This window comes from Engystomops pustulosus, chromosome 11 (genome assembly GCF_040894005.1).
Source record: "Engystomops pustulosus chromosome 11, aEngPut4.maternal, whole genome shotgun sequence".
NCBI lineage: Eukaryota > Metazoa > Chordata > Amphibia > Anura > Leptodactylidae > Engystomops > Engystomops pustulosus.
The window spans coordinates 3,342,336-3,365,211 of record NC_092421.1 but is presented as its reverse complement, the minus strand read 5'-3'; the positions used below and the strand labels follow the sequence as shown (position 1 = coordinate 3,365,211).

The 22,876-nt window shown below is 45.0% G+C and overlaps 1 protein-coding gene across 1 annotated transcript in view; it reads left to right on the top strand.

The window, feature by feature from the left end:
* Positions 1-22,646, top strand: part of CSGALNACT2 (chondroitin sulfate N-acetylgalactosaminyltransferase 2) — a 31,982-nt gene extending 9,336 nt beyond the window's left edge. Inside the window, exons 2-8 of the mRNA XM_072130797.1 lie at positions 6,781-7,743; positions 8,292-8,508; positions 12,218-12,319; positions 13,120-13,298; positions 14,417-14,511; positions 21,196-21,277; positions 22,211-22,646. Coding sequence (XP_071986898.1) covers positions 7,089-7,743; positions 8,292-8,508; positions 12,218-12,319; positions 13,120-13,298; positions 14,417-14,511; positions 21,196-21,277; positions 22,211-22,503 — 1,623 coding nt within the window. The 5' untranslated portion in view covers positions 6,781-7,088 and the 3' untranslated portion in view covers positions 22,504-22,646. The remainder of the gene's footprint in view (positions 1-6,780; positions 7,744-8,291; positions 8,509-12,217; positions 12,320-13,119; positions 13,299-14,416; positions 14,512-21,195; positions 21,278-22,210) is intronic.
* The last annotated feature ends 230 nt before the right edge of the window (positions 22,647-22,876 follow it).

The following is a 22,876-nucleotide window of genomic DNA, read 5'->3' as shown; positions in this document are numbered from 1 at the left end:
ATAGGGTTACCTCAGAAGGACAACCCCTTCCATATGTTATATTGGGACACGTGGATGTCATGGAGAGAGGCTGGAGATCTGCTCCGTACCCTGGAAGAGTAGAGAATTGCTTAGCAAAAAAGTTTAGCAAAATCTTGTCTTGCTCAACCCTGTATGTTGGTTCATAAACTGGATGTCTTACAGTATTCTACACCAGGCCTGTATAGACCATTATTTAGATTCAGTTCTATTGCTCTGTTGGGGCTCATTCGCACGGTAAATAATTGGGAACATGTGCTAGCCTTTTTTCTACAGCCAGCACAAGTTCCTTCTCACTTTTATGGAGTTATTCACTAGGCCACGGATTCCACAGTAGGGGTTTTTGCCTCGGCCACAAAGTCCTATCCGTGTCTGTATTATGGCCAAGGCAGATAGGTGGCGCTCATACAGGGAAATGTACACAGTGGGGCACATTTACTTACTCGTCCATGCGCGTTCCCCGATCCGGAGTGTCCAACTGGAATGCACATCTGCGGCCATTCACTTAAATCGTGCGCCCAATTTCCTGCATGTGTCGCTTCCCCACTGAGGTCCACTGGAGTTCACCATCTTCCTCCCGGTGTATGTAAGTGCTTGTCTTGCGACACATTTTTTAAGTTAAATCCTGCAGTTTGTCCGAATCTGTTGGATCGTCCCACGGCACTGATGCGCCAAAATCCGGCTGCGTGCAACACAATCCCCTTCTAAATACCTGTCCCAGCGGCGTGATCCCCGAAAACGTTGGAAAACCCGGCGGAAATGCGACCGCGGGACCCTTAGTAAATAAGCCCCAGTGTGTACAGGGTTGCCTTATGTTCAGGCAATTATTCTATTCCGGAACTGGAGACAATAGAGAACATTTTTGAGAACATTTTTGATTCAATGTCCATAACCAAGTTCCCGTGATAGGGGTGGCCCAGACGTAATGCTGGGTAAACCAAGCACCATTGAGGTGTCACCACGGATCTCCAAAAGGGATAGTAAGGCGTGGTGCACCCCACCGGGAAGTAAGTCCAGAGAGTCAGGACCTGCAACAGACACTTTCTTTACTGAAGGTGCAAAACATAGGGCTGACGTCTCCAATCTCCTCCCTGGCAGTAGAAATCTTCTACTCTGAGGAAAGGCCTGGTCAAAGGCTAGAAGCCCAAGATCAATGGCAGAGTATCCCCGTCTTAGCTTCTTCTTTTGCAGGTGGACTGTCAGTCTTCTCCTCCAAGCTCTGTTCCCGAACTGCTAGACCCTAGGGACTGGGACTATTCTTTTTATATGTCTTCTATTTTCAGACTAAACAATGACAAGGTAATCTCTCATAGACTTAAACTGAGTCCCCATTATATATAGAATAGTCCTAAAGTGGTAAACAACTTTCCAGACTGCACCTGTCATTCTAACAGTCATACTGTCTTCTTGTCAGCTAAACAACAAGAATTTCTTCTGTAGCCGTGTGTGAAGCTAGTTATTTTGAAGTCAGAAATATCTGTGTAAATTAACCCTTTTACAGGTCTATACAGATACAGTACTAATAAACAGAATGTATATAACAAAACACTATAGTTTAATCCCAGTTAACCCTTGATGTAAAATGAAGTAAGAAGTCCTGAATTATAGGAGAAGTGTTCATATGGCCTAAGTTTCCCGCTCCTCTGATCCAGGGCCCTGCACTAGCTATTTGTTTAGAAACCTCTAAATGCTGGTTTCCTCCAATTTCCCCCTTGGGTGTAATCGGGCCACTGGTTTTTGGATGGTATATTAAACCAAGGCTTAAATGACAATCAAAATGTTGTTGTGCAAAATTGTGTCCGAGTTCTGGTTTAGTGCCTTGTGTATTTATCAATAAGAGAAAAAAGAAATGTTGTATCCTCCTATAATTGGAGGCACATTCAGGGGATATACAGTATATTGCTATATCTCTGTGTATGTGGTGCGGACTGAAAGGAGTCGGGGGTTAATTCTCTCCCCAGCGCGGGGCTTTGTGGTCATGGTCTGTGTGCTTGGAGAAATGCTTCACACAGCACTTTTCTTACTTGACACTAGAGTTGAATTTCAGAAACAGAAGCGGCTCCTGCATGATCCAGGCTCAGCGCATCGTCCCATGTGCTGCAGGGAACAAATGATCAGAACGGAGCCGAGAGAGAAGACATTCTAGCAGGGAGGGAACTGAAGGTCTGTGTTGTAGATGCTGATGCTATCGGGGGTCCGTCATGTGAAGGTCTGTATTGTAGATGCTGATGCTATCGGGGGTCCGTCATGTGAAGGTCTGTATTGTAGATGCTGATGCTATCGGGGGTCCGTCATGTGAAGGTCTGTATTGTAGATGCTGATGCTATCGGAGGTCCGTCATGTGAAGGTCTGTATTGTAGATGCCGCCTGGTGATGCTATCGGGGGTCCGTCATGTGAAGGCCTGTATTGTAGATGCTGATGCTATCGGGGGTCCGTCATGTGAAGGTCTGTATTGTAGATGCTGATTCTATTGGGGGTCCGTCATGTGAAGGTCTGTATTGTAGATGCTGATGCTATCGGGGGTCTGTCATGTGAAGGTCTGTATTGTAGATGTTGATGCTATTGGGGGTCCGTCATGTGAAGGTCTGTATTGTAGATGCGCCTGCTGATGCTATCGGGGGTCCGTCATGTGAAGGTCTGTATTGTAGATGCTGATGCTATTGGGGGTCCGTCATGTGAAGGTCTGTATTGTAGATGCGCCTGCTGATGCTATTGGGGGTCCGTCATGTGAAGGCCTGTATTGTAGATGCTGATGCTATCGGGGGTCCGTCATGTGAAGGTCTGTATTGTAGATGCTGATGCTATCGGGGGTCCGTCATGTGAAGGTCTGTATTGTAGATGCTGATGCTATTGGGGGTCCGTCATGTGAAGGTCTGTATTGTAGATGCTGATGCTATCGGGGGTCCGTCATGTGAAGGTCTGTATTGTAGATGCTGATGCTATTGGGGGTCCGTCATGTGAAGGCCTGTATTGTAGATGCTGATGCTATTGGGGGTCCGTCATGTGAAGGTCTGTATTGTAGATGCTGATGCTATTGGGGGTCCGTCATGTGAAGGTCTGTATTGTAGATGCTGATGCTATCGGGGGTCCGTCATGTGAAGGTCTGTATTGTAGATGCTGATGCTATTGGGGGTCCGTCATGTGAAGGCCTGTATTGTAGATGCTGATGCTATCGGGGGTCCGTCATGTGAAGGCCTGTGTTGTAGATGTTGATGCTATCGGGGGTCCGTCATGTGAAGGTCTGTATTGTAGATGCTGCTGCTATCGGGGGTCCGTCATGTGAAGGCCTGTATTGTAGATGCTGATGCTATCGGGGTCCGTCATGTGAAGGCCTGTATTGTAGATGCTGATGCTATCAGGGGTCCGTCATCTGAAGGCCTGTATTGTAGATGCTGCTGCTATCGGGGGTCCATCATCTGAAGGCCTGTATTGTAGATGCTGCTGCTATCGGGGGTCCGTCATCTGAAGGCCTGTATTGTAGATGCTGCTGCTATCAGGGGTCCGTCATCTGAAGGCCTGTATTGAAGTTCTGCTGGTACAATGCGTACAGATAAGCGGCAGTGAGATCTCCGCCTATTGTTAGACTGTAACTCGGAGCTTCTGGTTTATGTTCCTGCGCAATGAACTTTCAGCTGTTGCAATCCTCTTACTTATCACTCGGGTAAACAGTTCAATAACGGGTTTGTAGCTTGTGGGTTCAAAGGTCGTTTACGATTACATTATTCTAGTGACGAACCTCCGTGACCTGGGGTGTTCAGGAAAAAGTCTATTCGTATATTGCATCTGAGATGGAGAAAAACCTGTTTTGTCATAACTGACGGTATTTTACACGCTGACAAATACGTTAAATGGTGCATTTCATCCGCCACTGTGTGACCTTACCCTGAGATAGTATCGCACTATGGAGTGAGGGGCTCCTGCTTTATTACCAAACGGCAGCGATCGGCGATCTCCGTCTGCTCCATAGAGATTAATGGAGCAAAACAGTCATGTGCGGCCGTCTGACGGAGCGACAAGGGGTCTGGAGGAGGTAAGTGGGACCCCATTGGACCCCTCTCTTTCGTGATCTGTGGGGGCCACTTCACTGGGACCCCAACCGATCCGCAAGTTTGGCCCTATCCCTACCTTTTGTTCGTGGGAAAACCCCGTTATGGGTGCAGCCTTAGGCTCTCAGCACATGTTGTGGATTATGTTGTAGTAGTCCTGCAGAATTACTTTGCTGTATTGTTACCATATTTCCGGTAAGAAACCATGTGATCCATTTTTAAAAGATTTCTACCACCAGGATGAAGTATTGTAAACCGATATGTGCTGCCTCTGACAGGATCTGTTCTTCTTTTAGCTCTGAATGCCGTTGTTTTTTTTGTTTTTTGGGGGGTTTTTTTACGTAAAAGGCTTTAAAAATTATGCAAATGAGTCTGAGTGGCTCCAGGCTCCATAGCTGTTAATTAAACCGGGAGCCCCTCAGGCTGATTTGCATAATATTAAAGCTTGTTTTGTAAAAATAAGGGCATAAGAGGGGCAGATCCTGCCAAGAGGTGACACACACTAATATGCAAGTGCTTGTTTTACAATCCTTCATCCTGGTGGTAGATTTCCTTTAACTTGTAGGTGTCCATTGAAGGGAGCTCAGTGGATGAAGAGGAAAAACACTGAGACCATCTTTATGTATAACATTGTACAAAGAAAGCACCGAAAATAGGACCAGTAGAGGCCGGTGCACCCATTTGAGAACTGAAAGGGTTACACAGTGGTTGATTTTCCAGCGCCCGCTGACGCTGTACCAGCCGCATGTCTCCTGGCATAATGGCCCCTCCAGACAGTCCATGTCATCCTCCGGGAGCAGGAATTGTCTCTCGCTTCCGTGGGTTCCGGCTTCTTTCCCGCCCCTTCTCCAGCCCAGTAATTGGAAGCAGATGGTGCTGCTCACTAGACGACACCGGCCACGTATGTGCATCCATCCTCTGCTCCTAGCAAAGAGGATTACACGTCTGTCCATGCTGAGTCACAGACTGTCTGACTGGTGGGAACCTCTTATTAACCATTTCATGTCCGTGCCGTTTCCTGGTCGTCACTTTTCCAGATGTAAAATACGAGAGATGTCGGGATGGAAAATGTTGTGAATCTTTCTAGTTCGCGTTTACGTAACGTCTCTGTACATGTAAATCGGAGTAAAACTCTTTTATATAAAAATATATTCGTCACTTACGTGGAGGCATTTGTTGTACACCCCATAAAAATCCATCCTGACAAACCCGGGACACTACTCGTAGATCTCTGCACTGATTGTGGTAAATCTTCTTATATTTGTTATCCATGGCCTCCTTCCTTCTAAAATCATCTTTTATAATTATGTTAATGAGTCACAAGGTGGGTGTTACCAGAGCCCCTCCGTGCTGCAGATTCACATCCTTTTTCACTGTCCTCCCCCTCTGTTTTCTCAGCACTTACTCCTTTCACTGCAGGGGAGGAAGTTTCAGCAGACAGTGGGAGTGGGGAAGTCATCTTGCACAGTGTAACAGCCAGTGAAGCCACTGCATAGAGGGGTTCTGGTAATGCCCCCAGTGCCATAATAATCCATGTTCCCTTTTTGTTTAAAGCGGCATTAATCAGAGTGTATAGAAGCTTTATACCTCCAACTATAAAAACGTTTGACTTTAGATTATGTAAATTTCCAGGAAGTATCAGAGGAAATGATTGTGTACTTCGTGTACTTACAGCTTTTTATAGGTCTTGTGGTTAATCATTTTCTCATTTAGTTGCCTTTCATTTGAACAAACATAGTACAACTATAGACCTGGTTACCTATAGATGTGCACAGGGCGCTACACAAAACTGTAGAATATTCCGAATAAAGAAACTTTTTCATAAATGTGAACCTGATATAATGTATCTTGGTTAACAATAATTGCAGATGTTCGCAGAGGAAAATTGACAAACCACAGATGTACCATATTTTTCGGACTATAAGGCGCACAAAAAATCCTTTGATTTTCTCAGAAATCAAAGGTGTCCTTATAGTCCAGTGCGCCTTATATATGATCCGTACTTACAGACAACAGCTGCCTTGTACACTGCTCAGGTCTGCCACCTGCTGGTCATTCATCCTTATAATCAGGTCCGCCTTACAATCCGGTGCGCCTTATATATGAACCGTACTTACAGACAACAGCTGCCTTGTACTGTGCACAGGTCTGCCCCCTGCTGGTCATTCATCCTTATAATCCAGTGCGCCTTATAATTCGGTGCGCCTTATATATGAACCGTACTTACAGACAACAGCTGCCTTGTACTGTGCACAGGTCTGCCACCTGCTGGTCATTCATCCTTATAATCAGGCGCACCTTATATATGAACCGTACTTACAGACAACAGCTGCCTTGTACTGTGCACAGGTCTGCCACCTGCTGGTCATTCATCCTTATAATCAAGTGCGCCTTATAGTCCGATGCACCTTATATATGATCCACACTTACAGACAACAGCTGCCTTGTACTGTGCACAGGTCTGTCACCTGCTGGTCATTCATCCTTATAATCCGGTGCGCCTTATATATGAACCTAGACGCTTTGGCAGGCATTTGATGGTGCGCTTGTTATCCGGTGAGCCTTATAGCCTGAAAAATATGGCACCTATTTTTGTGGCACGTTTATCGGTACCATTATTTTATTGAGCCAAGTTTATCCCATTTCGTGCTTCGCTCTTTTATATGATGCTATGGATCTTGTATATTCTCTCATTTTGTCCCCACTCTGTTTCAGGCACGAGCCAATCGATCCTTCTCATCTTGAAGGTCTGGAGAGTTATTGAGCTCTGGATCAACATTGCGAAATGTGCATTTTTTTTTGGCGAAAATCTTCAAGCACCAATATTTAGTGAATATTTGAGAAGGAGAAACACATTTGGATGGGGAGAGGATATTGATTGGACATGTATCGTCCTGTTTTGATGGAAACATATTTTTGTTTCAAGAACGGAAGGCAGAAAAGTTTGGATGGAAAGATCTGACTCCATTGATTGATTATCTACGTTGTCTTCATGTACAAGAAAAATACTCCTTGCCGAGAGAATGCCCAGGAGAGGGTTCTTTCTCCAAGGCAGGACCCGATGGTTGTTCGTAGGACTTGCTCTAGTTTTTAGCTTGATGCTGCTCACGTATCTTTTAGAATGTGCCCCTGCGGCAGATGGGAATGGCTCCCTTCCCGGGATTGCAGGAGAGATGTACAGCAAGGAGTACTACCAGGCCCTTCTTCAGGAGCAGGAAGAACATTACAAAAGTCGGGCAACAAGCCTAAAGAGGCAGATCGCCCAACTGAAGCAGGAACTTCAGGAGATGAGCGAGAAGCTACGTTTGGCACACGAGAAGAAGCAATCGGCCGGCAATGGTGCCGGACACCAAGGTACCAAAGAGCAGCCCTCCAACGACCTGCTAGAGTTCCTGCATTCACAGATCGACAAGGCCGAGGTCGTGGCGGGAGCTAAACTCCCCAGTGAATATGCAGTTGTGCCCTTCGAAAGTTTTAATTCCATGAAGGTTTACCAACTAGAGATGGGGCTAACGCGGCATCCGGAGGAAAAACCCATTCGGAAGGACCGGAGAGATGAGTTGGTTGAAGTTATTGAAGCCGGACTGGAGGTCATAAATAACCCGGATGATGATGATGAAGAACAAGAAAATAGAGGGTCAGAAAAACTTTTGTTTAGTGACACTGACTTTGTGGAAGGTAGGTCCTGTGTGGTGTATCTATTATTCCATACCCTTGTGTTTGATTACAATTGCTCGTTTGACAATATCATGGAGTGCGTGGGCAGATACTAGGAAGTTACATGACCCGCTTCGTTCACCTACTTCATTCAGTTTGAGAAAAAATGCACACTTTTTGGTAAATGTTTATTGGACAGTTGTCCGACCAACAAATACCGTATATACTCGAGTATAAGCCAACCCAAGTATAAGCCGAGGCCCCTAATTTTACCATGGAAACCTGGTAAAACCTATATTTCTTTTACTCGAGCATAAGCCGAGTTTGGATTTTCAGCACATTTTTTGTGCTGAAAAACTAGGCTTATACTCGAGTATATGTGGTAAGTCCCCAGTGCTGGGTAAGTCCCCAGTGCTGGTGCCTCGATGATAATTTGATGGATACTAGTGGCAAATGGATGTATATCCTTTTATTCTGAATATTTTATAATCCTCCAGGTCCGATTATGCGTAGACTTGACTTTTTTTTTTTCTATTTTCATATTTTTCCTCTGATTTCACCATTTTTAGGTTTTTATCGAACTGAAAGAGACAAAGGATCCCATTATGAGCTGTTCTACAAAAAATCCGAATCTGTCAGCTATCACCACATCACTTTATTCAGACCGTTTGGGCCGCTCATGAAAGTCAAAGTGGAAACACAAGACGTCTCCAGGACAATCGTCAATATCATCGTCCCGCTGTCTGGGAGAACCGAAGCCTTTGCGCAGTTCATTGAGAACTACAAGTAAGAATTCTATGACAACATTGAACAAAACACAAAAAAAAGTTGTTAAAAAAAATTCTGCCCAAACCTTCAAATAGATGGAGTTACTTTTAAAAAGTTTTCGAAGTTTGTTTTGAAGACTTTGCATTGGAAATTGGTAACAAATATTATATGCCATATATATAATATACTATAACCCCAGAGTAAGCTATATGTTGTGCCTCCCATTTAATTATGTGCTTAATTGTTCCCTATAAAATGGCCCCCAATTATTTTACCCCTCTAATTATTTTATACATTGGATTATGTTTTATAAAATGCCCTCCTTTATTGTCTTCTTTGCATTTTAGTGCCCTCAAATCAATTATTTTATACTTATGATCCCAAATCGATTATTTCCTATTTAATACAGTGTTACTATTCTCTATTTAATCTCCTCCCAATTATTAATTTAATCTGATTTGTATACTGCCCCCCCCCATCTGTTCTATATACTCTCCCCCAATTGTTATATATTTTATCCTGCCTTCTTCATACTGTCCCCCCATCTGTTCTATATACTGCCCCCCACCTGTTCTATATATTGTCCCAATCAATTATATATACTGTCCCTTATCGATTAAAAAATCCTGCGCCTCCCTATCACCTTTCCATATTGTGTCCTCCATCTATTTTTCATGCAGGGCCCCATCTAGATTCTGCAGCACTCCAGCCCCCAACTTTCTTAAACTAAGCTGTGGCCTAAGATGGTGCTTTCTCTTCCTCCCTCCTTGCTTTCTTCTTCAGCAATTGTTGGGACAGAAGGATGCAGGATGTGTAGCCGCCTGGTGATCTCCAGGGTCAGAGTGCGACGTGTGCGGGCGCAATCTCCCAGTTGCATCACACAATTTCTAAAGAGGCCAATGCTATTGGTTAGAGAAACAGTGATAGTACACGAGTCTGGGCTCAACGAAAACTAGTGTTATCAATAGCAGGGGCTCCTATGAGGACAGGTGTTAGGGCCCACCAGTGGATTCACCGGTCCACCGGTGGGCCAGTCCGACCCTGGAGACATGTGTAGATACAGCTTTACTATAGGACGCCTCTGTGTTACAGCTGTCTGTGTAGAAGTTTCATAATAACAATAACCTAAGCTACTGGAGTCCAATGTCCAACAAAAAATGTTTAGCTCATTGAGGGCTTGTAGTTTAGGTAGATTTATTTTCCTCTTGGTGGTGCAAAGGTTAATAAATGCTGATTTCCAGCTGCACAAAGTTTGATAAGACTGGTTGGTTCTGAAAGCTGAACTCTTGTGGAATGTGATTTCCTTTATTGCTTTGTCACTGTTTATATCCATGAAGACGTATTTCCTGACAAAAATGGCTACGAAGCTCCAGCAACATCTCCATTACCAACAAGGCTCATCCAATGCTCCAAAATATATATAATGGCGATGACTGAGAAGGGTTAGGTAGACATTAATTCTTGTGTTTTCCTTGGAGGAGAGGCCCATATAGGGTGATGCAGAAGAAGGTGCCGACACGTGCAGAGAAATCACAATGTCCCCCTTTGCATTGACCGTACACTCAATTATTGGAGCATTGTAGTAAAATTAAACCCGGCGCTCCGGGCTGTTGAGTATTCGTCGTCTCTTGTGTGATGTCACCTCCTTCTCCTAGAAGGAAGTGACATCACGTCACATGAGAGGCATTAGTTCACGCCTCCTGTGCGATGGAAGCCTCTCTCTCTCCCATGTTGGAGAACAGAAATCTAGACTAGTAGAATTCTGTAAAAAGACTAATTTGGGTGCCCTATTATAGTAATAATCAGGCCCGTATCTTCCACTGTGCGGGATCGGCAATTTTCCTGAGCACTACCCGGTGGGGGAAATGGGGGGGGTCATTGTCCTCAACATATTAATAAACAAATTCCAGGCGCGCCCCACAGCTCCTCTTCTCGCATCTTCTTTTGGAGCAGCTGCGGAGCCGGCTCTGTGCACAGTGTGATACAGCAGGTCCCCGCCTCATGACGTCATAATGTGCGCGTGGGCCGAGCACGCGGAGCTGGCTTTACCTGCACTGCCTCAAAAGAAGAGGGGAGGAGATGTGATGCCGGGTGCTCCTGAATAATGAGTTTGTATTTTATTTTCATGGCAGTGTGCTGTGGCTTCCTGAATACTGGAAAGGGGGGCTGGATGTGCTGGGGCTACCTATATACTGGAAAGGGGGAGGGATGTGCTGTGGCTACCTATATACTGGAAAGTGGGTTGGATGTGCTGTGGCTTCCTGATTACTGGAAAGGGGGGCAGGTTGGGCTGTGGCTTCCTGATTGCTGGAAAGTGGGGTCGGATGTGCTGTAGCTACCTATATACTGGAAAGTGGGGTGGGATGTGCTGTAGCTACCTATATACTGGAAAGGGGGAGGGATGTGCTTTGGCTACCTATATACTGGATAGGGGGGCGGGATGTGCTGTGGCTACCTATATACTGGAAAGAGGGGTGGGATATGCTGGGGCTACCTATATACTGGAAAGGGGGAGGGATGTGCTGGGGCTACCTGTATACTGGAAAGGGGGGGTTGTGCTGGGGCTACCTATATACTGGAAAGGGGGCTGGGATGTGCTGGGGCTACCTATATACTGGAAAGAGGGGAGGAAGTGTTTATTACAGGATGCCCAGTATGAATTAAAATGGGGGACTGCATGTTTTCATTTATTATGGGGGTAGTGTATACATGTAAATTAGATCTCTGTACATATGTAAAATAATTTAGGATACTGTATATACGTTTATTGGGCCCGGGAATTGGTCCTGGTGCTGTGTTTCTGTATGAAGCTCAGTTCTATAGGGAGGCCCGAGGAGTCTAGTGCTGGAGCTGCTTTAGTAAATATGATTCAGACAGTAGATTCCATAGAGTCTGTGGTGAAAATGAGAGAACAAATAAATCATCTTTATAACATGTAAGATCCGGGTGTCTCTTATTGGGATTTGGAAAATAAATTCTTGTATTAAAATATTGTGAATTGATAGGAATTTCTTTTCCAAAACGTAAAAAGAACCCAAAGTGATTAATGTTTTACAAATAAAAACTCCTCGACAAGAAGAAAAAGTAACAACATATCATCAAAAATAAGAAAGAAAGAAAAATATAAAAAAAATAATCGTACAAGCTCTGGGGTGTAAAACGTTTCTATAGATAATGGGGCAGGTCTGCAGGGTGACGGCTCATGCACAGAACTTGTCAGGAGCTCGAACGTAACTTTTTCTTTTACACAATCTATTTTCTGTGCAATGGATGGATCTGTTAAAGGAAATCTACCACCAGGATGAAGAGTTGTAAACCAAGCACACTGACGTATTAGTGTGTGCCCCTTCTGGCCGGATCTGCTCTTCTTTTAGCTTCTTATGCCCTTGTTTAAAAAAAAAAAAAAAAAAAGTTTGCAATTATGCAAATGAAGGGCTCTTGGCTCCATAGGTGTCAATGGAGTCTGCAGCCCCTAAGGCAAATTTGCATAATTTTTAAAACTTGTGCCCTTGTTTTTAAGAAATAAAAAATGCTACAAGAAGAGGGGTCTGCCAGAGGGGGCCCACGCCGGCATGTAAGTGTTCTTGGTCTTCGATTCTTGATCCTGGTGGTAGATTTCCTGTAATTACAATGAAGGTCCATGTGTTTTGGGTTTAGATGTTGTGTGGTTTTTTTGTATTGGATTGTGTTTTGAATATATTATTTTCTACATCTTGTTCTGTTTTAGAGATGTATGTATTCAACAAGATAGAAGAACGCACCTGACCGTGGTCTACTTTGGTGAAAAAGGACTATCGGAGGTCCAAGATATCCTCAAGACTATAGAAGGGTAGGTCTGACGGGTGGGCCTGACGGGTGGGCCTGACGGGTGGGCCTGACGGGTGGGCCTGACGGGTGGGCCTGACGGGTGGGCCTGACGGGTGGGCCTGACGGGTGGGCCTGACGGGTGGGCCTGACGGGTAGTTCTGACGGGTAGGTCTGATAGGTAGGTCCCTGTAGAGCCGTGTGTGAAGATATATGTTGCAGGACAACATTTTGCGCCTGTTCCCCACGGGCATAGATGAGTAATTGGGTTGTAGCTGTTATTAGAATCTTGTGGAATCTTCTCTTCCGCTTCCTTCTAAACGAGACGATCCAGTGATTGAGACACAACTTTCTCTATAGAGATGATCTCCATCAGGAGACCCTTGTAATGATAGGACCTCCTACACGGGACCCTTGTTATTTGTTGTGTTGAAGCTACCACACATCCTCACTTCTGTGGGCTCATGTCCACGTCCGGTGATACCACAGCCCCTGTGCATGGGTTGAATGGCTGCGCATTCTTTATCATTGGTACATTGGCTGCGCCCGCGCTCCATTGACAGACTGGCTGCAAACAAGGGACCACGGGTCTGGGTCTAAAGATTGAGCAATGATGTTACATGTTTTTATCCCCATAATATTTGGGGAATCTGATGGTTTCAGCTCCTTGGCTCTTTGTAAATTGCTGCCTATTGTTGGGCTCTTCTTGGGGGGGGCGCTCTTCTTGGGGGAAGGGGGCGCTCTTCTTGGGGGGGGGCTCTTATTTGGATCATCCAATGGTTTAAGGATGATTAATAAATCATATCTTGTCTTCTGCTGCTACAGTGAAACAAACTCCCACAATTATACCCTGATCCCACTGAAGGAGGAGTTTAGCCGGGGCCGTGGATTAGAAGTCGGAGCTCGAGCCTGGGACAAAGATGACGTTCTGCTTTTCTTCTGTGATGTTGACGTCTACTTCACGCCCGGGTTTCTGGACACTTGTCGACTGAACGCAGAAGCTGGTGAGTAGAAATGTCCAATCAGATTCTTTACATGAAATTATTTACTAAAAGGAGGAAAATTATAAAAGGCAAACGTCCCGGAGTCCATAAAGTAATGTCCAGGCTTTGGATCTCCACCTTGTACTGGACATCAATTATATCTGCAGAGTCAGAAGAGGCACGGAGACCATGAAGACCCCCAACAGATCCTTAGAGCAGGGGTCCCAGCACCCAGTCCTGCCTCATTACACATCAATGGGGAAGAGGAGTGGGAATAGAGTAAGACTCAAGCTCCCGGCTGCTCATCTAATGACTTTGCCTTGTACTTTAATGACCTTAAAGGGTTCACATGTTTTGAAATGCAATAAAATAGGTGAGGAGAGGAGATCTGCCGGATTACACTGCTGTTAATATAACGCAACGCATTAATGGTGTGTGGAATGTGTGCTAAAAAAACACAAATTTTAATGTGATGTTAGTACATCTGTTAATAATTAATAATAATAATTCCTTTATATATAGCGCACACAGATTACGCAGGGATTTCCAAATCAGTCCCTGTCCCTATGGGGCTCACAATCTAATCAACCAACCAGTATGTTTTGGAGTGTGGGAGGAAACCGGAGGACCCGGAGGAAAACCACACAAACCCGGAGAGAACATACAAACTCTCTGCAGAGATTGACCTGGATGGGATTTGAACCCAGGACCCCAACGCTGCAAGGCTGTAGTGCTAACCACTGAGCCACCGCGCTGCCCAATCCATTAACATTGCTTTAACGTTGCATGTTGTAAAAGCAAATGTTAGCTGCAACGTCATTAGACAATTCTCCTTTCTTCGTCTGTTGTATTGTGTTTCACAATGCAGTGTAAATGCCACGTGTGAACACGGCCAAAAAAAAAATAGTTTCTTGCATATTCCTGACCTCATTCTGTCTCCTCGCTGTGCGTTATAGGAGTCTAGGACCAGTGATTGGTGAGAGGTCCAGTAAATGGGTGAATCCTAAGCTAAGGCTCCTCTTCCCACCTCCCCCGGTTCCCCAATTTCTAGCTTATATTTATGTGTCTATCATCCAATTCGGGCCAAAAAATCTAAAATACCTAAAAGTCTCTCTCTCTATATTTTCTTAATATTGTAGGTAAAAAGGTCTTCTACCCGGTGGTGTTCAGCCTGTACAATCCTGCTATTGTCTATGCCAATCTGGAGGCACCACCTCCCGTAGAGCAGCAACTGGTGAGTCACAGATTTTGTTCTAGAATTATGAAATGTGACCCAATCGTAGACTCTGCAGAGAGGTCGAGGTTCTCTATAAATTGGCTTAAAAATATTTGATAGAAAAAGGTAGTTACAAATTACAACTTGAAAAATAAGTTACATAATTTAACAAATACACACTGTGTACTTCTAGATTGGTTTTCAAGATCTCCGCTTGCTGTCCTTCTATTGTGCTCTCTAGCACCTAGAACCCTTCTTTTGGTATCAAATTACAGGAAACCTACCGCAGTATTTTACACCAAGCACACCTCCCCCTCCTCACTGGCGGGTCTCCCCGAAACAGGATATACCTTTATTTTCAACTTTCCAAATTATGCAAATGAGCCTATTATGTCTAGGTCACAGAAGCCGCTCTGGTTCTGTGGTCTGCTAGTTGTGCACGCCGCTTGCGGTCTGCTGGTTGTGCACGCCGCTTGCGGTCTGCTGGTTGTGCACGCCGCTTGTGGTCTGCTGGTTGTGCACGCCGCTTGTGGTCTGCTAGTTGTGCACGCCGCTTGTGGTCTGCTAGTTGTGCACGCCGCTTGTGGTCTGCTAGTTGTGCACGCCGCTTGTGGTCTGCTAGTTGTGCACGCCGCTTGTGGTCTGCTAGTTGTGCACGCCGCTTGTGGTCTGCTAGTTGTGCACGCCGCTTGTGGTCTGCTAGTTGTGCACGCCGCTTGTGGTCTGCTAGTTGTGCACGCCGCTTGTGGTCTGCTAGTTGTGCACGCCGCTTGTGGTCTGCTAGTTGTGCACGCCGCTTGTGGTCTGCTAGTTGTGCACGCCGCTTGTGGCCTGCTAGTTGTGCACGCCGCCTGTGGCCTGCTAGTTGTGCACGCCGCCTGTGGCCTGCTAGTTGTGCACGCCGCCTGTGGTCTGCTAGTTGTGCACGCCGCCTGTGGTCTGCTAGTTGTGCACACCGCCTGTGGTCTGCTAGTTGTGCACGCCGCTTGTGTTTTTAGATCACATTGGTTCCATGTTCTAGAACCAGATGTACAGGCAGGAATAAAAAGCGGGAAATGGATTTCCCCATCACCACGACGGCACCAACCAGAGAGAGGGATCCGCCCCCAGGGACAGGAAACCTGAGCATAAAAAACACGCCCTTCCTATCCTGCCTCAGTGGTTTCCTGTCCCTGGCGGGAACCTGAGTGTGTAGAGAACTCCTGGTACCTGTCAGACAACAGGTACTAGGGTTTTGAACCCAGCCAGTGAGCTGGAGATCGTCCAGATCTGGAGTGATCCAAAGCCTAGCCCCAGAAACAGCATGATGTGGGGACTAGAGTGCGCCTGTTCGGGGTTCCTGCTGCACGCTGCTGATCCCGGAGTGGGAGCCCAGCCGTGTCCGACATCTCTAGAAGCAGGTTTCGGAGTTACATGGTGTGATAACTCTCCAGACACACCTCACATGGTGAATGGCGCTAACAGGATGGGACTTCTGGCGTCCCGTACAGAACACGCCTCCAGTTGGATTGGTTTGTGTCTGTTGGATTATCCATTTGAGGGGCTAACGGAACCTGACAAGGAGCTCACCGTATCCCCGCAGACCCGGCAGAACCTCTGTACCTATATGAGAGTTCTGGGTGGTAAGTCTATTTTTCTTCTATTACACTCAGGATATGTAGTGTGTAATATGAATTTTGGTTAACTTATGGAAAAGCTACCAGCCATTCTAAACTCAAACATGCTTGCTTTTGTGAGGGGGCTGCATCTATGCAGCATTTAAATCTGCAAGTCCCAGAATGGGAAGATGGTCTGTAATCCTGGTTAGTAGCTCAAGTCACAGCTTTTGATTAATTACTCTTGCAGGTTCAGTTAATTATCTAACGACTTGCAGGTTAGCCTCTCCTCCTAGGTGGAGAGATGTGCAGGACTGAGACCCCTCACAGAGCACATGGTTACTCTTCAGTTATCTTGGAAGGTCTGATGAACCACATGCTGCTTTTATTATGCTTGGCCTGGACTAAAAGTGAGTTCCCATCAACATTGATCATTTGGAAACTCAAGATTACAAGATGTAGTAAAACATTTGTTATATGGGCTATGCCTGCAAACTTGTTAGGTTTTAACAACTGAGTGTTGGCATATTGCAGTTTGGTAACAGATGTGCAGTTTCCTAACCTAATTCAAACTGCTCTCTCCAACCTTGTACATCCTACATACAATAGGATATAAAAGGTTTATTCATATAGCACATTGTGGTTGCGGGACCATTAACACATTTACATTTGACTATGTATTCGCTGAGAAGGTGGCCTTTGAGTGTCCACACACTGAAAGATGGGAATCCATCAGGCTCACGGAGCCTGACTAGGAGTCACCCCCCCCCCCCCCAACCTCAGACCTGGAGTTGTGAGGCCAAGATAGGGAACTGGTAATATGATTAATACCATAATCTTTTCTTTCAGCAATTGTATCACCTGAGGTATAGAGTATATTGTTAATTATGCCTCAATCCTTGCTGGAAATAGTTTCACAGATGCAGGGTAATGTGAATTATGATATATCCCTTGCTGTGAATCGTTCCACAGATACAGAGTAATGTGAATGATGCTATATTCCTTGCAGTTAAGTGATTCCACAAATACCCAAGGAAATGTGAATAATTACATAATCCTTGCTGTGAATAGTTTACACAGATACACAAAGTAATGTGAATGATCCCGGCTGTGAGCGGTGGTTCCACAAATACCCAAGGTAATGTGAATAATTACATAATCCTTGCGGTGAATAGTTCCACGGATACAGAGTAATGTGAATGATGCTATACTCCTTGCTGTGAGCGGTGGTTCCACAAATATCCAAGGTAATGTGAATAATTACATAATCCTTGCTGTGAATAGTTTCCACAGATACACAAGGTAATGTGAATAATTACATAATCCTTGCTGTGAATAGTTTCCACAGATACACAAGGTAATGTGAATAATTACATAATCCTTGCTGTGAATAGTTTCCACAGATACACAAAGTAATGTGAATGATCCCGGCTGTGAGCAGTGGTTCCACAAATACCTAAGGTAATGTGAACTATTACATAATCCAGGCTGTGAACAGTTTTCCACACATACACAAGGTAATGTGAACGATAACATAAAACTGTCTGTGGGCGGTGGCTCCACAAGTACCCACAAAATAATGGGCTGTATGCAAAAAAAAAAAAAAAAAAAAACCTTGATAGAAGCAGTAGTTTCACAGGTAAGCGAGTAATGTGAACGATGCCAGAGTCCTTGCTGGAAGCAGCTGGTCCCCAGGTAAGTAGGTAATGTGAATGGTTTCAGAATCCTTGCTCTGAGCGGTTGCTCTACAGGGGAGCAAGAGATGATGAATTGGGGTAGGATATGCTGCTTGCATTGTTTCGCTGGTACAGCAGACTCCCAATACCCATGTGTACCCAGACTTGGGGAGTTTTCCCAAGGGGATATGATTCCCCTGATGGTTGTCTACTTATTAGTATAAGCCCAACAGTCTGCTTCCCTTCAAGGTCACAAAAATAGAGCAAGTCAGTGTCTCTTTTCATGTCCTGCAGATTGACAGGCTGTCGACGCATCCTCTCAGACCTGGAAAAACATTTGAAAGTCCAGTAGCACCAAAACAATAACAAAGTTTTGTTGGTGAAAACCTCAGTACTGGTCTTGACACACCAGGCACTAGGACTGAATTCCACATATATGAACAACATCAATTAAGCATGTGATCATACCAGGTGCATTTTACAAACCAAATTGTACAAATCAGCCATTAATAACTTGTAGTGAACAACATTCATCTGTGTTTCAAATATATTCAGGTGAAATAACCATCATTTACTTTTGACTTAGAACTCCAAGAGAGATAAAAAATATTGTTACTATGATATTACTATGTGTGCAGGTGCACAAGTCCTTATGATGTCAGGGAACCATTCACCTGTCACAAGGGTGGCGAACCTATGGCATCGGTGCTGGAGGTGGCGCTCTGGGCCTTTTCTGTGGGCACTCAGGCCATCACCACAGAAACTGAAAGAATCTGCCTGCAGAATCTTCTTACAATGATAGATGAATTTGCCCTCTTCCTTTTAACCGGGTCGGTGTCCTTGGGAGGCTGAAGGAATGAAATTTGTCAATTAACAAAGAGAAATACATTGCTGCTTGGGTTGCTGCGCTGGAGTTTTGCGATGGATGGGTCGCTTTTGGTTGAGGTTTGGGCACTGAGGCTATAGGGGGTTCGCCATCACTGACCTATCATATACCCACATAATACTAAACCACCTCTTTCCTTCAACCCAAGCCGTGTCAATTTTTGGCACATGCGCAGATCCTGAATAGTCATCTGGAATAATGGAAGCGATGGCCCTGGTGTTTCCATTCATGTCCAGTCATTCCTCTGTGTTGCATATAGGGCAGTTATCTGGAGCAATGGAAGCGACGGCCCTGGTGTTTCCATTCATGTCCAGTCATTCCTCTGTGTTGCATATAGGGAGGTTATCTTCCATTGGGGCAAAGCTGTCCCTTCTTATAGCAAGGTTTAAAATGGATATAGTATAAACCAGTTTTTATCTACTGTTACCAGGTCTTAGTTTAGTTTTTAAGACCTCTACAACTTGTTTTTCTGCAAGTAAGATACAGGCTGTAACTTTCACTAGACAGTCTAGGGGTCAGTCCTCCGGAATCTAAACAAGCTGCTGTCAGGATTCTAAAAGAGATTCTTATAGTTATTATATGTACTGTCTTCTTAAGGTGTAGGAACCTAGGTAGAACGTACAGTTTTCAGAGAATCTGGAGTCGGTCGAAAAGTCATTCTCAAAGTTCTGAAGATTATAACAGTCAGGGAACAAACAAGGAGTAAATTGTCAGAGGATTATACAATGTAAAGGAATATGCTCTGTAACGCATTCCTTAGGAACATCCTAAATAAATAGAGGACTGGCAGAGCTTTTTTCCGTCATGCAAATCTCAGATTGGTTTGGAACATTCTAATATTCTCTAGTATCATTTTTTTCTCTAAAAAGAAAAAAAAAAAAAAAAACCCTTCAGTTTTTTCTGGTTAGTAAGTTGACATGAAATCCAGAGGCAATTGGGTCATAAAGTCTCCACATTAGGTCCCACAGTAGGATGTCCCTACTCGCAAAGGTTTGGCCTAATCTTGTGGCTTCGGTAGTATTTTCGATCTGACCTCCACTATCTATTATTGGTCATACAGGATATTTCTTATGTCCCTTGGCACCAATTCAAAATCTGAAGGGGAAGAAGGTTTTCATAACCTAGAGACCAGGGGTTCGGGTTATGATATATCCTAAGAGTATGTGTATTGCGTAAAGGCAAATAATCAGTTTACTCGGTGGTCTAGACCTCTGTAAAGAGTAGAATTTGACCTATGTAGTCTCAAAAAAAAAAAAAAAAAATTATCCGTGCCCTTTCTACCCGAGCACTTGCCACATCTTGGGTATAATTTAGGCATGCATCCTGGGACCGGATCTGTCAGGCAGCATGCGGGTTTTACCCCCCCACATTTTCTTTAAACACTATCGGTTAAATGTGGTGGGTACTCTTGAACTCTTTACCAGAGAAAATCGCTCTCCTCTATTATCCCTCCCTAAATATTTCTCTCTGAAAATCTCTCTGGTTGGTGCCGTCGTGGTGATGGGGAAAACAGTAGTTACTTACCGGTAATGATGTTTCCTCGAACCACGACGGCACCTGGTATATTCCCACCCTGGTGTTTTTTCCTACCTTTTTATTTGTGGTAGTTCATGGGTAGAGTTAATATAATTAATATAAATAATAATACTTTTGGGCATCAGAATTATGCTTACATGGAAATGTTTTTTTCTGATGTACTAATAAGGTTCTTCCAAGTCTCTGTAACCACTGAGGCAGGATAGGAAGGGCGTGTTTTTTATGCTCAGGTTTCCTGTCCCTGGGGGCGGATCCCTCTCTCTGGTTGGTGCCGTCGTGGTTCGAGGAAACATCATTACCGGTAAGTAACTACTGTTTTTTACCTGTAACTCGCATACACGGCTATGTCTTTAAAGGGGTTTTCCACAGGATAGGGCATAACTTTCTCATCAGTGGGGGATCACGAAAACGAGGGGTCCACAAGAGTAATGGAGCAGATGGCCACGCATGATCGTTCTGCTCCGTTAATCTCTATGGAGCTGACGGAAATTGCTGAGCACGGCACTCGCTGATCTCCATCAGCTCCATAGAAATGAATGGAGCAGAACAGTCATGCATGGACGTCGGCTCCATTAGTCTGAGGAGCGGCAGGGGGTCGGTCGGACCCTCGTTCTAGCGATCTGCGGGGGTCTCAGCACCTGTGGATAGGGCCTAACTTTTGTTTGTGCGAAAACCCTTTTAACTGCTTGTATCTCTGTTTCTGCCTGTACGTTCCAGCTCTCGCAACCTTCTCCCGTGACACTGCTGAGCTTGCATAAAGCTGAGGTCATGGTGAATTGCCTCATCTCACCAACCCACAGTGTACATAAAGCAAGCGGACGAGCTATGGGGCTGCTCACAGATAAGAGGTCTAGCAGGCTTAGGAGGCGCCATAGAAACTGTAGCATTTCCGTTAGATACGAGATAATTATTATGTAGTTTCATAGGAACATGGATTGAGTTATGTGTTTTTTAAAAAATAATAATCATTTTGTTAAACTTCTATATTATTTTTGTAATTTTCTATCAGGTTCATAAGAAAGACTCTGGATTCTGGAGAGATTTTGGTTTTGGAATGACGTGTCAGTACAAATCGGATTTTCTTACAATTGGTGAGTGGTAGAAATGGTGCGGTCCGGTAGGGAACCTGTCAACAGGGAGCTATCTGTATCAGGGGACAGGCTATAGGTAAAGCACTGTATATGCCAAATATTTTATTTCAACCACCATATAACAGACTTTAAAAAAAAAAACATATGTGAAACTTTACCTGGCTCCCTGCCAGATGCTTCAGCCTGAGCCCCGGAGAGGAATATTTCAAATGACAACTTTTTGGTCTGCTCTGTAATATATTCACTGCTCTCCTGACTCTGGCCCCTCCTTCCTCATCCTCTCCATGCACTGAGATGCCAGAGGGGAGGGTGTGCAGTGAGCTGACCAGTCAGCAGGGCGAGGGAGGGGAGAGCCAGGAGTGACCAGGAGAGCAGTGAATATGTTATACAGCAGATGGAAGTTGTGATTTAAAATTTTCCTCTCGGGACTCTGCTGAAGCATCTGGCAGGGAGCCAGGTAAAGCTACACCAACTCCATATAACACAGATATTTTTTAAAAACATATAATACAATGGTGACAGGTTCCCTTTAATGTGTTACAAAGAATACATGCTGACACAGAGTTGCTATGGAGAATCTACAGTGTGTGTTTCTACGCACTGAACAATCTGCCTCTGCTTTTACTCTGCCGTTGATTATGTTACTACAGTTCTAATACTTCTATTCTGTTGGCTTCAGGCCAGTTAAGGATAAGCCCCCACCATATGACGCTAGATTATGCGCACATTCGCATATTTACTAAATAAAGCTTTGGCAACAACCGAGGATTAAATAAACCGTTTAGAGGAAGAACCTATCATCAGATTTATCTTATTAGGGAAATTCCTGATTGTAGGTTTTCTTTGACGCTTGTAGTTTGGTCTGGTGGCCGGTGCATGATCTGCATGTCATCAGTGTCTCACTTTCTGATCTCTGCATGTTGTCCCTTGCAGGCGGTTTTGATTTGGAAGTCAGAGGATGGGGCGGAGAGGATGTTCACCTCTACAGAAAGTACCTGCATGGGGACCTGATAGTGATCCGCACTCCGGTGCCCAGTCTGTTCCATCTGTGGCATGAGAAGCATTGTGTGGATGAACTGACTCCGGAGCAATACCGTATGTGCATTCAGTCCAAGGCTATGAATGAAGCATCGCACCCGCACCTTGGAATGCTGGTTTTCCGGGAAGAAATTGAGGCCCACCTGCGCAAGCAAGCCTTCCGGACAAATCATGAACCCGAGGCTTGAGACGTTCATTACTAAACCACAGGCCGGTTATTAAGTGTTTATATGGATGTGGGACCTTCAACTTTCTCTTAAAATTAGGCAGAGCTGTTCCCACTGATTCTGAGACTTTCCCCCTCTCACCACGACAGCACCCAACCAGAGAGAGGGATCCGCCCCCAGGGACAGGAAACCCAGACTTCAAATTCTGCGGTACGCCCCATCTCCTTCAGTGGTTTCCTGTCCCTGACGGGGGATCCAGTGAGTCTCGGTGAGGCTCAGGAGTCGCGGTGAAAGGGGGGAATGGGAGTCCCAGGTACCCCCAGGTGGCTGCACAGGTCCCCCGCCGAGGCTTACCGGAGGGTGGTCACTCGGCGGCGGTGGAGAAGTGAATGCT